Raw genomic sequence first — 12720 nt, forward strand, 5'->3', positions numbered from 1 at the left:
TCGAAGGAATTATTTTAACTAACTTTTTCTGAAGATAACTTGATTAAATTTTTTTAAAAAGAAACAATAATCAATTTACAGACAATTATACAATTATACAATTAACAGTAGACCAATAATCAATTCCCAAATCTACTTATATTTCTAGTTTGGACAGCTACATATATTTTGATTTGGCTCTAACTATATAAATTTTTTAATTCACATTTTGCTTTTGGTTAGGTATTGGAGCAATAAACCCATTGATTTGTTTATTGCCAAAAAACCCATTGATGAATACCTAATTTTAGGTATTTTAAAATTGATTCATCTGTAAAGTATAATGACATTTATGTCTAACTAATTGTTGCTTCAAAGTGACTTCTCTAGAATTGAATCATAGTTTTTCTTTAAAAAAATTATTTACGAGTGAAACAAAAGTGCGATAAATAAGTCATAAAACATAAACAAATAAGTCAATCTCCCTGCTAGTATAGCCTAATGGTAAAAACATAGTAATTCGATTTGTGAGCAGGTGCGGACCCGGCCCCTTGGATTTAAGGGGCAACCGCCCCCTCTCCCTCAATTATTTCTTTTTACAAAATATTCCATCAATTTTTTTTATTAATTTGCACCATAGCATATATTTATCAAAGCTAATAATTTGTATGCTCTTACATTTCACTTTTGCAACATAATTGACAGCAACCATCCAATTTATAACCATAAATAACTTGGCATCACTTGATAAGGCTCCATAGTTCAAATTTTACAGAATTTCATAAAAAATGCAGACAGGACCCAACTCTCCTGGTTTATTTATTCGAAAAACAAAATAATCACATTACTAGACAGTAATTACTTTGTTTTCTTAAGGTCACGATATTATTTTTGAAATTCTAAGACAGTATGAAAATAGTCGAAACACAAAGGTCGGAAATGAGAGAAACCGACCTCTTGACCGAGCTTCTTAAATTCTTCTTCAGTCCTATGCTTTCCCTTACTTCTGTAAACTGTCATCACAAAAATGTCTCCTTCTAACAAAGCTCTTGTCCTATGACTATCATCTGATTCATTTGGCAGCACTGGTTCACAAGCTATAAATTTTCCTCCCTTCGGAAGTGCCTTGTAACAATTTTCCATTATCGCCTTGCATTCGTGATCCGCCCATGTCGTCAATATCCACTGCCAATATACAAGAATCAGAATCAGTGAAGGTCCATCATGATTAGAATGAGGGATCTCACAAGTATATAATGAGCGATTTTACAACACTATTACATTTTAACAATACATGAGATGATGACAAAAAAGGAGTAGCATGGAAATGAAAACGCCGAAACGTGTCGACATGGAATACGGTAAAATTATATTTTACAAGAATATGTTATAAATATAGAGTATTAGAGTTTCCGATTGGAGAAGTTTTCATGCAATATAGGTGACTAGTAACGATCTATTCATGAGAATGATCATTAATAGTGAAAAGTAAAAACAGGGTAATTATAACAAGTAAAGCTTTTACTACTCAAATTATGCATTCCCTAAAACAAAATCAGATTTTTTTTTAATTCACTGGTCGTTTGATTATAAATGGTCCCAGAGGATGAGAAGCAAGGAGTAGGAACGTGTTTGAACCAGACACCATCTCTGCAAAGACCCAAGTAATAAAGCCAAACCACTCCCATGTCATCATCCCATAAGATGTGCAGTTTGTCTTTTGCCTAAAACCAAATTTTGCCAATTTTTCAATTTTCTTTTTCTAGGAGATGCTGAGAAGGTAGGACACCATTTCAATTTTCTTTTCTAGATATATAACCAATGTTTTTTGCACATTTTCCAATCTTAACACCAATAGAAAGTGGGACATTAATTTATTGTACCCATTTACAGGTACAAAGAGAAGGACCACAACTATCATTCCATTTCTAAAATGTGTATCTATTCTAACAATCTAATTGCAAGCATTATTAAGTTTTGGCTGTTTAGCTACCATATAAAGGAAGTTCTCCTGAAAGAAAATTACAATTGCTAGCAACAGCAATCTCTTATTCCCATTAATTAGCTGCTTCTTGATAATTTATTTGATCAGCAAGAGGCAACATCGGAAAAAATAAAATAAAATAAAAGAATCTACATTGATAATATGTTATTGAAATAGAAGATGCTAATTTAACATTAAAAAAATTTGTACACGTGAAACCAAAATCAATTCATGTTATCTTATATTATTGATTTTCTTGAGATTCTCCATATAGGTTTCCAATAATAATGTTCCTAAGCAAAAGTGAAATAAATATGAATACCAATTTTTTTATGAGTTCTAACTACACACTATCTAGAATTAAGAACCTGACATTCTAATAAAGAATTGGATTATGCAAGAACGTTTTGTATTTTAGTGAAGCAAAAATGACTAACCTTCATAAAGATGGCATCGGCGGATGGAATTGATTTAAACATGTCCCCACCGACATGTGTAACACCTGCAAAACATAAATTGATTTTTATTCGTTCAAAAGACATCATAGCTAATACTTCACCTCAGAAACACAATCTTAAATCCATCAAAGTCAAACAAAGACACGTAACAAATCTTTCATCTAATATCAAATTTGAAAATTCTCATGCAACTCTGAAGTTAGAAGCTCATACTAGGACTCTTTACAAGCCATTTATCCATTATGACCAAAATTAACTGGACATTGTTTAAGCTTTATGTCATGCTCAATGATAATAGCACATTCAGTGCACAACCCCTTAAAGTCCACACGATAATGACGCCATAAAGGTGCCTATACCCGAGCAAGGAATACCTACATCCGAGCAGGAATTCCGTACCCAAGAGCTCGAGTCGTAGACCGAGCAATATAGATCTCGAACTGAACAAAAAGGTATCCTTAAACACTAAACCCGACACTCGGTGATTTAACACACAGTACGATAGCAACTGAAGCAACAACAAATCCCTTGGACAAATGAATGTTACATGTCTCCCGTATCTACTTTGATTGGTAAATACATTTTGTTATCCTTTTTGAAGTTTCTATTTCGCTAGTAACAAAGTCATTTCCAAACTTGCGTTAAAATCCGCTGCATGACCCTAATTTAGCAAAATATAGAGATGGTGATAAAGTAAAATCTCACCAGGAATTTTTGGTGCTTTGGCAACAACTGCAGGCAAATCAAAGTTAATTCCTTCACGAATATTAGGATACTTCTGCATGATCATCTTAAGGCAATCTCCTGCACTTCCACCCACATCAACTAATTTCTCTACACCTTGAAATCCATCATAGCCACTTAACACAGCTTTCATGAAAGGCACAGATAAACCAGACATTGCTTTTTGCATCAGCTCATTCATTTCTGGACGCTTCCCATAGTAATCATAGGCAGCTTCTCCATTAGCCTTCACAAATGGCTCTGTTGAAGAATCCAGCACTGCCTCGTGTACTAATGGCCATGCCCTCATCAGGGAATCCTGTAGCACATAACCCAAGGTGACCAAACCGACAAAACTAACCGAATGCACAGCCTTACTTAGGCATGTGACTATATTGTAATTAAGCATCATATATTTTGATTTTCTTGTATAGATTTGTTAAAGTTCATAAACAAAATGATGTATTACTTGCATACTCCTAAAATGCTACCTTAATTTAGCCCCAAAGTTTGTTGGCACTTCTACAATTTAATCAAAAAATTCTAAAATTGTAAATTATTTGTGAACTTATAAGCTACACTTTACTGCCTCGACATGCTAAAATTCAATTACAAATGAGTCCATAGTTTTAGGAAAAGCTAAAATTAAACTACCCTCTAACTTCAAGAAACTAATTATTAAATTAAGCTTAATTATCCAACTATCAACAAAATCTACATAAAAAAAAATTCTCTGACCTCTCCTATATAAAATTAATATTTTTAGTTCCTATATTTGTTAGCATCTTTACATAGAAATTTTGTCAAACTTTAATTAGAAAATCAGCTACAGTAGAATCCTCAAAATATTAAACTAATTACTATTTAGTCCATCGATTTCATTTTGTTCAACATACTTGTCCTTAAAATAGGACGAAAATGCACATAAAAAAAAAAGATAAGAGATGTTTTAGTAATTAAGGGATAATATGAAGAAAACCTGGTGGTGCTGGAGCACGTAAGCACCGTAAGAGAGACCGTCCTCATCAGTAACAAGCGTTTTACCAATCTCCGTAAGCGAATACTTTCTCTCAACGACGCCGTTTTCTCCAACATTAAGATACTCCGTGAAAACATCATAACTGGACAGCATACGAAGCACACGTTGAAGATTCTCGGAGTCACCACCGGCGACAATATGAAGGCGAGAGAGAATCTCGGAGGCGGAGAGCGGCGAGTTAACTCCGTTTTGCCAGATGGCATCGGCAACATTGAGCTGAACGACGGCGTTTAGTGACATGGGGACACTTATCATGTTTGCGAGCTCTATTATTGCCAGCTTGGCATTTTTTCTGGTTTCTGAGGTCTCGGTTTCCATTGCTGAGTTTCTGGTTGGGACTGAGTCAGCTGAAGTGAAGAAGATGAGCGATATTATAGAAAATCGGAAGAGGGGTGTTTTGGTAATTGTGTGGTTGATGAGACACGTGTATGAATAGAGTGGAGTGTCGAGACTTTGCCCATAAACAGTCCTAATCATGTGGTTTTCGTGAATAAGACAAGAATGACACTGTTTTTTTTTTTTTTTTTCAAAATTTAAAATTAGTATTGAGATATATCAAACGTATTTAGTAGTAATGTTTTAAAATATTTGTTTTGGAATTTTATTTACAACTTTACATTGCAAGTTTTGATTTTTTTTTAACTTTTTTTATTTACGAAAAATACTTTTCTTTTTTAATTTCATAAATATCTTTTTCAGTTTTCAATTTCGGTTTTCGGTTCGGTCGACCGAACCGACTGAACCGACCGACAGTTTAATTTATATAGTGTAAGATTAGTGTATATATAGTGTTAATTTGTATTTTTTATAGATTTTTTTTCTGAAATTTTTTATTTTATTTTTTATAGTGTAACAGTAATGTATATATAGTGTTTTTATGGTGTTTATATAGTGTAAAATTAGTGTATAAATAGTGTATTTATGACATTTTGCAGTGTTTTTGTGGTTTAACCATGAAACACTGCAAATACATCATAAACACTGCAAATACACCATAAACACTGTAAATGCACCAAAAATACACTAAAACGTAAAGATATTATAAAATTATTACAAATGCACCATAAATCAATATTTCTTTACAAAATCAGTAGCAATAAACAAATTTATAAATAAGATAAGATAAAATAAATAATTATATGGATAATACAACAATTTTATAAACAAAAAATTATAAATTTACAATAATTTATTTACAAAATATTTAAATCATTACAAAAAATCTAAAAAATTACTCAAAAAATCTAAAAACGAATCGAGAAATTCATAGCACGAACGGAAAAGACGAACGGACTAGCGCGAACAGAAAAACGACCGGAAACGACGAGAAATCATCGGAAGTAGACGAACGGAAGCGTGACCGGAAAGACGAACGGAAAAGGACGAACGGAAAAATAATCGGAGGAAATAAAATGAAAATCAAATGAAAAAGAAGAAGAAAAAAAGAGAGAAAAAGAGAGAAAAAAAGAGAGAAGAGAGAGAGAAAAAAGGTGGCTATGAAAAAATTTAACCTAAAATGAGATAAGACTTCTTTATATAGTAGGTATTTTTTATAAATAAGTTAGCTTATTAATTAATTTAGGATAAGAGGAAAAGATGGGTCAAAATGGTGTAAATACTTTATCCAAATCAGGTATTTGGAGAATAATACAACGTATTTAAGGTTTAACTATAAAAAAGCCTTCATACTTTTAATTTCTTTATTCGTACAATCCCTACTTAAAATATACTGCATTCTTCAAAAAATCTGTTATATACTATTCATTTTCTACTTAATAAGCATTTCTATGAACGGAAATTATCAGCATGTCGCTCACTCATCGTCATATATAGTTGGGAATGACAACACTTATATATCAAATTGTTGTTTATCTGTTCTTTTAAAAAAAAATAAACCGTAGCGCCACATTTCTTTCCGTAAAAAGAAATTAAAAATTCAAATAAATTAAAAATAGAATCTAAGAAAAAACTAGAAATTTGAAAATGATCAAATAAATAAATATTTAAAAATACACGAGTTTTAAGATAATTTGACCTTATATATCAAAAAAATACAAAAAAAAAGCTAAAATACACCTTGTGCCAAAAATTATTAGCCGGATTTTTTTCTTTTAAAATAGGAGATATTTCGCCTAAAAATGCTCTCTAAGTAAAGTGTCATAAAATTCAAATCTCGTCTTTTAAGAAAGTATCTTCTTGATACTCGAGAATCAAGCTAATGATTGAATCCTTGTGAGATTAGGATTCGACCTCACCTTCGTTTGAATTTAGGCGATTGTGATCGGACCTTTTTTTTCCTTACGTCTACTAATATTGATTAAACGCTTATCGAATCAAATCATTATGAAATATTATTCGTTTTAATCATGTGATTTGTTCATGAGAGAAATCACATGTCAAGAAATATTGATGAATAGTTAGTAAATAAGTGTGCAATTTTAAATGCTTTAAATACTCAAATACTGTGGGAATGGAATTGTGCCTACCATTATTGCACAATTGATTCAAATTGAAGTTGTGAAAGTGACCAATTTTGACTATGTGAGAGGCGTGGCCGGGTGGCTTTCTGCTGCTTGAAGCAAGCCATAATAACCCAACACTATGTGGTGTTGTGGGCATTCTTTTTGAATCAAACTGAATTTAACCAAACTAAAATTTTAATTTTTCAAAATCAAATTGAAAACTTTTGATCTTTTTCAAAATCGAACTGAACAGAACCAGTCGATTTTAGCTAACTTTTTACTGAGGCATGAAATGTCAATGAGACCATAATCTGAAATCTTTGGACCCCTAATCAATTTCATTGCATGAAAATGGAAATATTTTCAGAGCATAAATCCCAGTTTAGCTTGCGCCAAATCACATTAAGATTAGAGATTATGTGATGCCCACTTCATTAGAATAAAACCTAACAAAAATTCCATTTCCCTGTAAAAAAGCTAACCAAAGTCATAACAACATGGTTAATGACAAGAAGGAACATCCAAATATGAACCAGAACTGGATACTATATATATTAACTGATTAAAAAAATTGATGTAAATTTTGTCAGCAAATCACTTGGTTTAGTAAAAAAATTGCTCCTTGTAAAAGAATCAGAATACCGATACTTTCTCGTATTTTACAAAAATAATAGAGGATACATTTACATTTATGTAAATCCACAATTCTATAACTTACCTTACGGAAGAAGCAAAAGCCTCAACTTTTTTCCTTTCACTGAGCTTCATGAACAAACCCTATAACAGCAATAATACCTTATTAGGAGACAGCTACATATTAGTTTCACGATAAGTAATTAAATTTCTGCTCATTATCCTCCTTGAACACTAAACTAGCACAGCATGACATGTTTATGTAGTTCTTAATTTGATCAACCAAATTGAGTAGTTGGTGCAATTTGGTTCTTGCACACCCCTAAACCTAATAATGGTGCTTGATAGAATTAATTTGAAACACATTCATAGTTCATACTGTTGACGGGTATTTTCTAGAGCTGACTAATGTACAAAAGTTGCTCAATTCATACTACTACCAGCATACTATGTTGCACGAAAGCAACACTGAAATGAGAAATATTAAAATAGAAAAAGACGAAATGATATTTTTTATAATAATAAGTCATAAATAAAAGTTTTGGAGTTTAGAAAGTATTTCTGAAAATAGAAATGAAACGCTGAAAACATAGAACTCAACAAGTTTCAGTGCAACATAGCCTGCAGAATAGTTAAATGATACTGCTGAATCATTATTTTGATTTAAACTTCTTTGCCAATTACTTGATCAATAATTGTATGCATGTTAGGTTTCAAAGATTATATGCATGTTAAGTTCAAAAGTAAGCATGAAATAATCACATTTGCTGTATGGATGGTTGCTCCGGTAGTCATGCTGATCTTTTGATCAGGAACCAGTTCAAAGTTCAAATTCTGCAGAAAGATTGCGAGGGCTACAATAGCTTCAAGTAAAGCAAATTGGTCACCAACGCATTTACGCGGCCCTCCACTAAAAGGAATAAACCTGTATTATAAAATTTAGAGTTCACTGATGCCGAACAAGGTTAAGCTAAAGCAAAAACATATTCAAAATTAAGCCTCAAGCTCAAAAGAGAACATATTTCTAGATAGAGATAGAGATAGAGATAGAGAGGGAGACAGGGGAAAGGATGGAAGGAACTAAGAAGAAACAAACACCTGAAATCTGTATTTGTTTCATTAGGCACTGGACCTTCCAAGTCAAATCTTTCTGGCACAAACTCTTCTGCTCTCTCCCACACCTTGTAAAATCATAGCATAAGAAAGACAATTCAGGCATGCAGCTATATCCTTGGTATCATGAGAATGGAGGAAAATAAATAGTTGCTCAACCATCTTAGATTTGGTATCTGGCCACCGGAAATTTTCATATAACGTTAGCTTTAACTAAAAGACAAAAAAATTGACAAGAAGTTTAAAGTTTCAGTCGCCCTTCCGTTCAACTATGTTGAAAACCAAAACATAACATGTATCACATTTCAATTCTTAAGTTGCGCATCAGAATTTTAATATCTCACATTCAACAGTATTTTTAATGGCCACTGGGAAAGTGACTCCAATATTAAAGCTGGCCAGGCCTTGTAGTAGAGGAAACAGGATGGAGCAGCTGTCAATTCTAAAACAGTTCAAAAAATTTAGACCGGAGCCTGTTATTTGCTCCCTGCAAGTCTGGAAGCACTTAACAGCTTTCAACTCAATGTTCAATGAAAAAAGCATTTTGATTATTCATTTCAAGAACAGTTGTAGTTTAAATAACCCTGTTCCCAAGTCTACAAGAAAGATCAACCTCCATGTATATAATTTATCCATACTAATCATACAATTCACATCACATATAGGAGCTTATAAGTGCATAGCGCAAAGTGATACCTTTGAAGAACGATGGATATTGTACACTGAGATCATTATGTCTTGGCCAGCATTAACCTTGTAATTTCCTGGAAGTACATCAGCAACTTGAGCTCTTCTTAGTAACACCTACAGGAATTTCGAAACCAATCCATCACTAACCCCACAAATTATTTTCCCTCACTTTTACTTGTAAAATCAGTAAAATTCATCTAAAAAGGGGAGAAATGTAGCAACCTACAGGAGGGTGTGGATAGAGACGTAGCGACTCATTTATGCAGCGCATAAGATACTTTAAATTCTTTATATCTTCATAGGATGGATGCCTTCCTTGTAGTACTTGGTCAACTTCTTCTTGCGCCTTCAATAATGATGAAGGATCCTAAAACATAACTTAAGTAGATAAAGGAATGACCCTCAAGTCAAAACTGAAGTTTAACAGTTTGACAAAGACACGATGAAGGTTTGCAAATCTTGCTAACAAAAGATGGAAAAAAGAAAGAAGTATTGGCAGTAATCTAAGACGCAAGACCAAAATTAGCCAACGAATCCACGCAAAAGGTAGAATCTAATATATCTAACATTCACACAGTTAAAATAAATTTTACATTCTTTAACCTTCATTTCAGGTTTATTGACAGTTCTAGATAGAGTGTATCGGAGATATACACAGATAAATAAAATAATTTTAATAGGAGAAAATATAACAGTAAAAAACAGGATATGTACAATAATGGTTTCAAGTTATACATATGCTATTAATGATTCAAATTCTAATTTTAGTGTCAACAGATAGGCCACTAATAAGTATCCTTTTGAGCATTAACCAACAACTTCTACTGTACCAATGTGAATAGATAGATACCTTACTTAGAAGATACAATGTCCAAGTCAACACTGAACCAGTTGTCTCATGGCCAGCAACTAACATTGATAACAGGTCATCCCGTAATTGTACGCTGGAAACCTAGTACATGTACATGGACACCATATAAGAACGGATATGGTAATTGAAAAATACATAAAAATCTAATATTAGAGAGTTGTATTCTTGTTATCTGAAGAAGTAACTACAAATGTCTAAATTCAAATTTTGAAAACAGACATCATTTCCATCAAAACTAAAGCAGCAATTTTTGCCTTAACATTGAACCTATGTTGCACGGGAACCTGTCGAGTCCTAAGTTTAGCATTTAAATTTTGTTTCCGAAAACGTTTTTGAAACTCTGAAATGTTAATACTTATAACCTATTCTTATAAAAAATGTCGATTCAGTATTTTTTTCTTTCAGCGTTTTCGATTCCATGCAGCATAGCATTGAACTTTAACACAAGATATCACAGTTTATGGAAGATGCAGACCTCTTCCCTGCTGGCAAGCAAGAAGCGAAGGATGCTTGGATCGGAGTCATTTACATATTCCTCATCATCGATTCTTTCACCTTCAGCCTCCACAATTTCTTTGCATTTCGCAATAAGTTCTTCAACAGTTTGCCTGATTACTGTAACTGCATTTTCAGCTTTAATTTGTCTAGGAATTATCTTACACAAAGCTTTAACCTGCAGGAAGAACAGCAGAAATGACCAAGCTCAATCACTATAACAAAGACTTAAAATAGAAGCATACAAGAGCAAAAAAATAAACATGCCTTCCAGTATGGCAAAAGATCAGTCGAACGAGCCTCTGCTTCTTTTAATGAAGTGTAAACAGCATCAATGACTGGGCTGTCGGTGGTGAGTGCATCAAAATTGTAGTTGAATACTGAGAGACCAATTACATCAAGAGTTAACTGAGAGAACTTTGCTTCCATATTTACAGCAGTGCCATTTATTACATCAGGTTGTAGCTTATCCACTAATCTCTGAGCACACTTGCAAAATACTCTTTCAACCATAACTGACAGATATTTCTTGTGCAGAGATGGAACAACAGCCCTGCGCCTTGCCTATCACAAAACAGAATTTCACTCTCAATAAACAGGCAGCAGAAACCTATCTAGTCCATTATCAGTATCAAATATGAATATCGGTAAATCAAAACTACTTGTGAACTGCAGGAACTCGACTCACATGAGAATGCAACCAAGTGTTTATCAAGCTTCAGCTCAAGTGTCGTATTGAGCTGATTTTGAGTACCATAATGCTTAATAAATCTATCTAGTCCATTATCGGTATCAAATATGAATATTGGTAAATCAAAACTACTTGTGAACTGCAGGAACTCGACTCACATGAGAATCCAACCAAGTGTTTATCAAGCTTCAGCTCAAGTGTTGTATTGAGCTGTTACTCAAAGTTATTCTAGTTTTACTTCGAGGTTGATAAATCTACATCTTCTTATTTCAACAAATATTAAAAATCGACTAAAGTCAAGCAGAGTTCCAGTATCTCTAACATTCAATGGAATCTGAATTTGAATTCAAAAACACAAAAAGTCAAGTCAAATGTTGAGCCTCGAGTTTTGGCTTAACGCATATCCAGATCTCTGCACTATCACACTTATAACGATCGAATCCCTATACCAAAAAAATGTTCGCATTGGATCCCTACACTATCAATTTCGTCCAAATTAAGTCATTCCGTCCATTTCCATCCATGCAAACACATTGAGTTCATCTCTAATGGAAATGGATGGAAGTACGCAATGTGTTTGCAATTGATAGTGTAGGAACTCAACGTGAACGTTTTTTAATACAGGACTCAATCGTTAAAATTGTGATAGTTCAAGGACCCAGATATGCCTTATGCCTTGAGTTTTCAGTCTAGAGATATTGAATATACTTGGCCCGACTACGCCCCTAATTTCAAGTAATCTCAACCAAAAGAACTGAACTTTAAACTAATTAAATTAAAGAACCCAACTTTCAGGGAAAATAAATAAATTAAAAGCAAAAATCAAACATAAAAGTATGCTAAGTGTTGTTACCGTCCAAAGAGAACCTTCAGCAATAGCAAAACCAGAGCCAAACAAGAACTCAGAAACCTCAGCAACAAGACCCTTAGCATACTTCCCCTCACCATAATTTCTCAACACATGTTTAGCAATAACAGGGTCACTAACAACAACAAAATTCCTAGGCCCAGCAGCAAGTCTATAAATAGGGCCATACTCATTCATCCATTTAAACAAAGGAAGAAACAATGCACCACCCAAAAGATCAGACACGTCCTCAAGCTTAGCACTCGCTATAGGAATCCCCGAGTCATCGTTTTTCTGATTCAATGTGAGGGTTTTCGTGAGTGAAGTTAGCCAATCTGGGCTGACCCATGAGCTGGGTTTTTGGTCATTTGAATTGGGGTTCGGTGGTTTGGTGTTTAGTGATGATTTGATTGCGATTGAGTGAGGCTTTGTAGTGAGAATTGGTGATGTTGTGGGTTTTATGAGTGGGATTGAGAGTTGAGAAAATGATGAGAGGGAATTGGATAGTGGCATTGTGATTTTTGAGGAGGAATTTGATGAAATTGCGAGTTTTTTTGGGTTGATTTGATTAGGGGTTCAATTTTTCAAGCCATAGCTTGAAGCTTAGTAACTATGGTGATAGTGTTTATATGTGGGGTGGAGAAGGCGGGTGATCTTGAATGTTAGTTGGATAAAACGCACCGTTGGTGGAGGAGGAAATAATTAATCTAGCCCTTGAACTTGCGTCTTGAAATA

The 12720-nt window shown here is 33.6% G+C and overlaps 2 protein-coding genes across 4 annotated transcripts; both read right to left on the reverse strand.

Annotated features, from left to right (window-relative positions):
* Positions 1–677: 677 nt before the first annotated feature.
* LOC126679072 (nicotinate N-methyltransferase 1) lies at positions 678–4539 on the reverse strand. The gene is made up of 4 exons (XM_050374009.2): positions 4124–4539; positions 3127–3463; positions 2401–2465; positions 678–1164 (listed from the first exon to the last, which is right to left on the reverse strand). Exons 1-4 carry the CDS (start codon positions 4499–4501, stop codon positions 865–867), a joined length of 1080 nt encoding a protein of 359 aa, XP_050229966.1. The 5' UTR covers positions 4502–4539; the 3' UTR covers positions 678–864.
* A 2418-nt stretch (positions 4540–6957) lies between these two features.
* Positions 6958–12685, reverse strand: LOC126678007 (carotene epsilon-monooxygenase, chloroplastic). Of its 3 annotated transcripts, none has more exons than XM_050372852.2 (10): positions 11992–12685; positions 10715–11011; positions 10428–10625; positions 9932–10033; positions 9308–9427; positions 9088–9195; positions 8377–8459; positions 8041–8203; positions 7364–7422; positions 6958–7111 (listed from the first exon to the last, which is right to left on the reverse strand). In XM_050372852.2, the coding sequence occupies exons 1-10, from the start codon at positions 12496–12498 to the stop codon at positions 7054–7056; spliced, it is 1695 nt and encodes a 564-aa protein (XP_050228809.1). In that variant the 5' UTR covers positions 12499–12685; the 3' UTR covers positions 6958–7053. The 3 variants fall into 3 exon arrangements, with proteins under 3 accessions (XP_050228809.1, XP_050228808.1, XP_050228810.1); XM_050372851.2 differs by having other exon boundaries at positions 6961–7111; positions 9308–9448; positions 11992–12684; XM_050372853.2 differs by having other exon boundaries at positions 7030–7122; positions 9308–9448; positions 11992–12684.
* Positions 12686–12720: the final 35 nt, after the last annotated feature.

This window comes from Mercurialis annua, linkage group LG4 (assembly GCF_937616625.2).
Source record: "Mercurialis annua linkage group LG4, ddMerAnnu1.2, whole genome shotgun sequence".
Classification (NCBI taxonomy): domain Eukaryota; kingdom Viridiplantae; phylum Streptophyta; class Magnoliopsida; order Malpighiales; family Euphorbiaceae; genus Mercurialis; species Mercurialis annua.

What these genes read in the sequence shown, in the direction of transcription:
- LOC126678007 (XM_050372851.2), bottom strand. Translation starts at nt 12,498, where the DNA reads ATGCCACTATCCAATTCCCTCTCATCATTTTCTCAACTCTCAATCCCA. An exon ending in CAACCATCCATACAGCAAAT is followed by an intron (nt 7,423 to 8,040) that starts GTGATTATTTCA and finishes TTGCTGTTATAG; the next exon opens with GGTTTGTTCATGAAGCTCAG. An exon ending in GCTTTTGCTTCTTCCGTAAG is followed by an intron (nt 7,112 to 7,363) that starts GTAAGTTATAGA and finishes GCTTTTTTACAG; the next exon opens with GGAAATGGAATTTTTGTTAG.
- LOC126679072 (XM_050374009.2), bottom strand. Translation starts at nt 4,501, where the DNA reads ATGGAAACCGAGACCTCAGAAACCAGAAAAAATGCCAAGCTGGCAATA. An exon ending in CAAAGCACCAAAAATTCCTG is followed by an intron (nt 2,466 to 3,126) that starts GTGAGATTTTAC and finishes TATGTTTTGCAG; the next exon opens with GTGTTACACATGTCGGTGGG. An exon ending in CCGATGCCATCTTTATGAAG is followed by an intron (nt 1,165 to 2,400) that starts GTTAGTCATTTT and finishes GTATATTGGCAG; the next exon opens with TGGATATTGACGACATGGGC.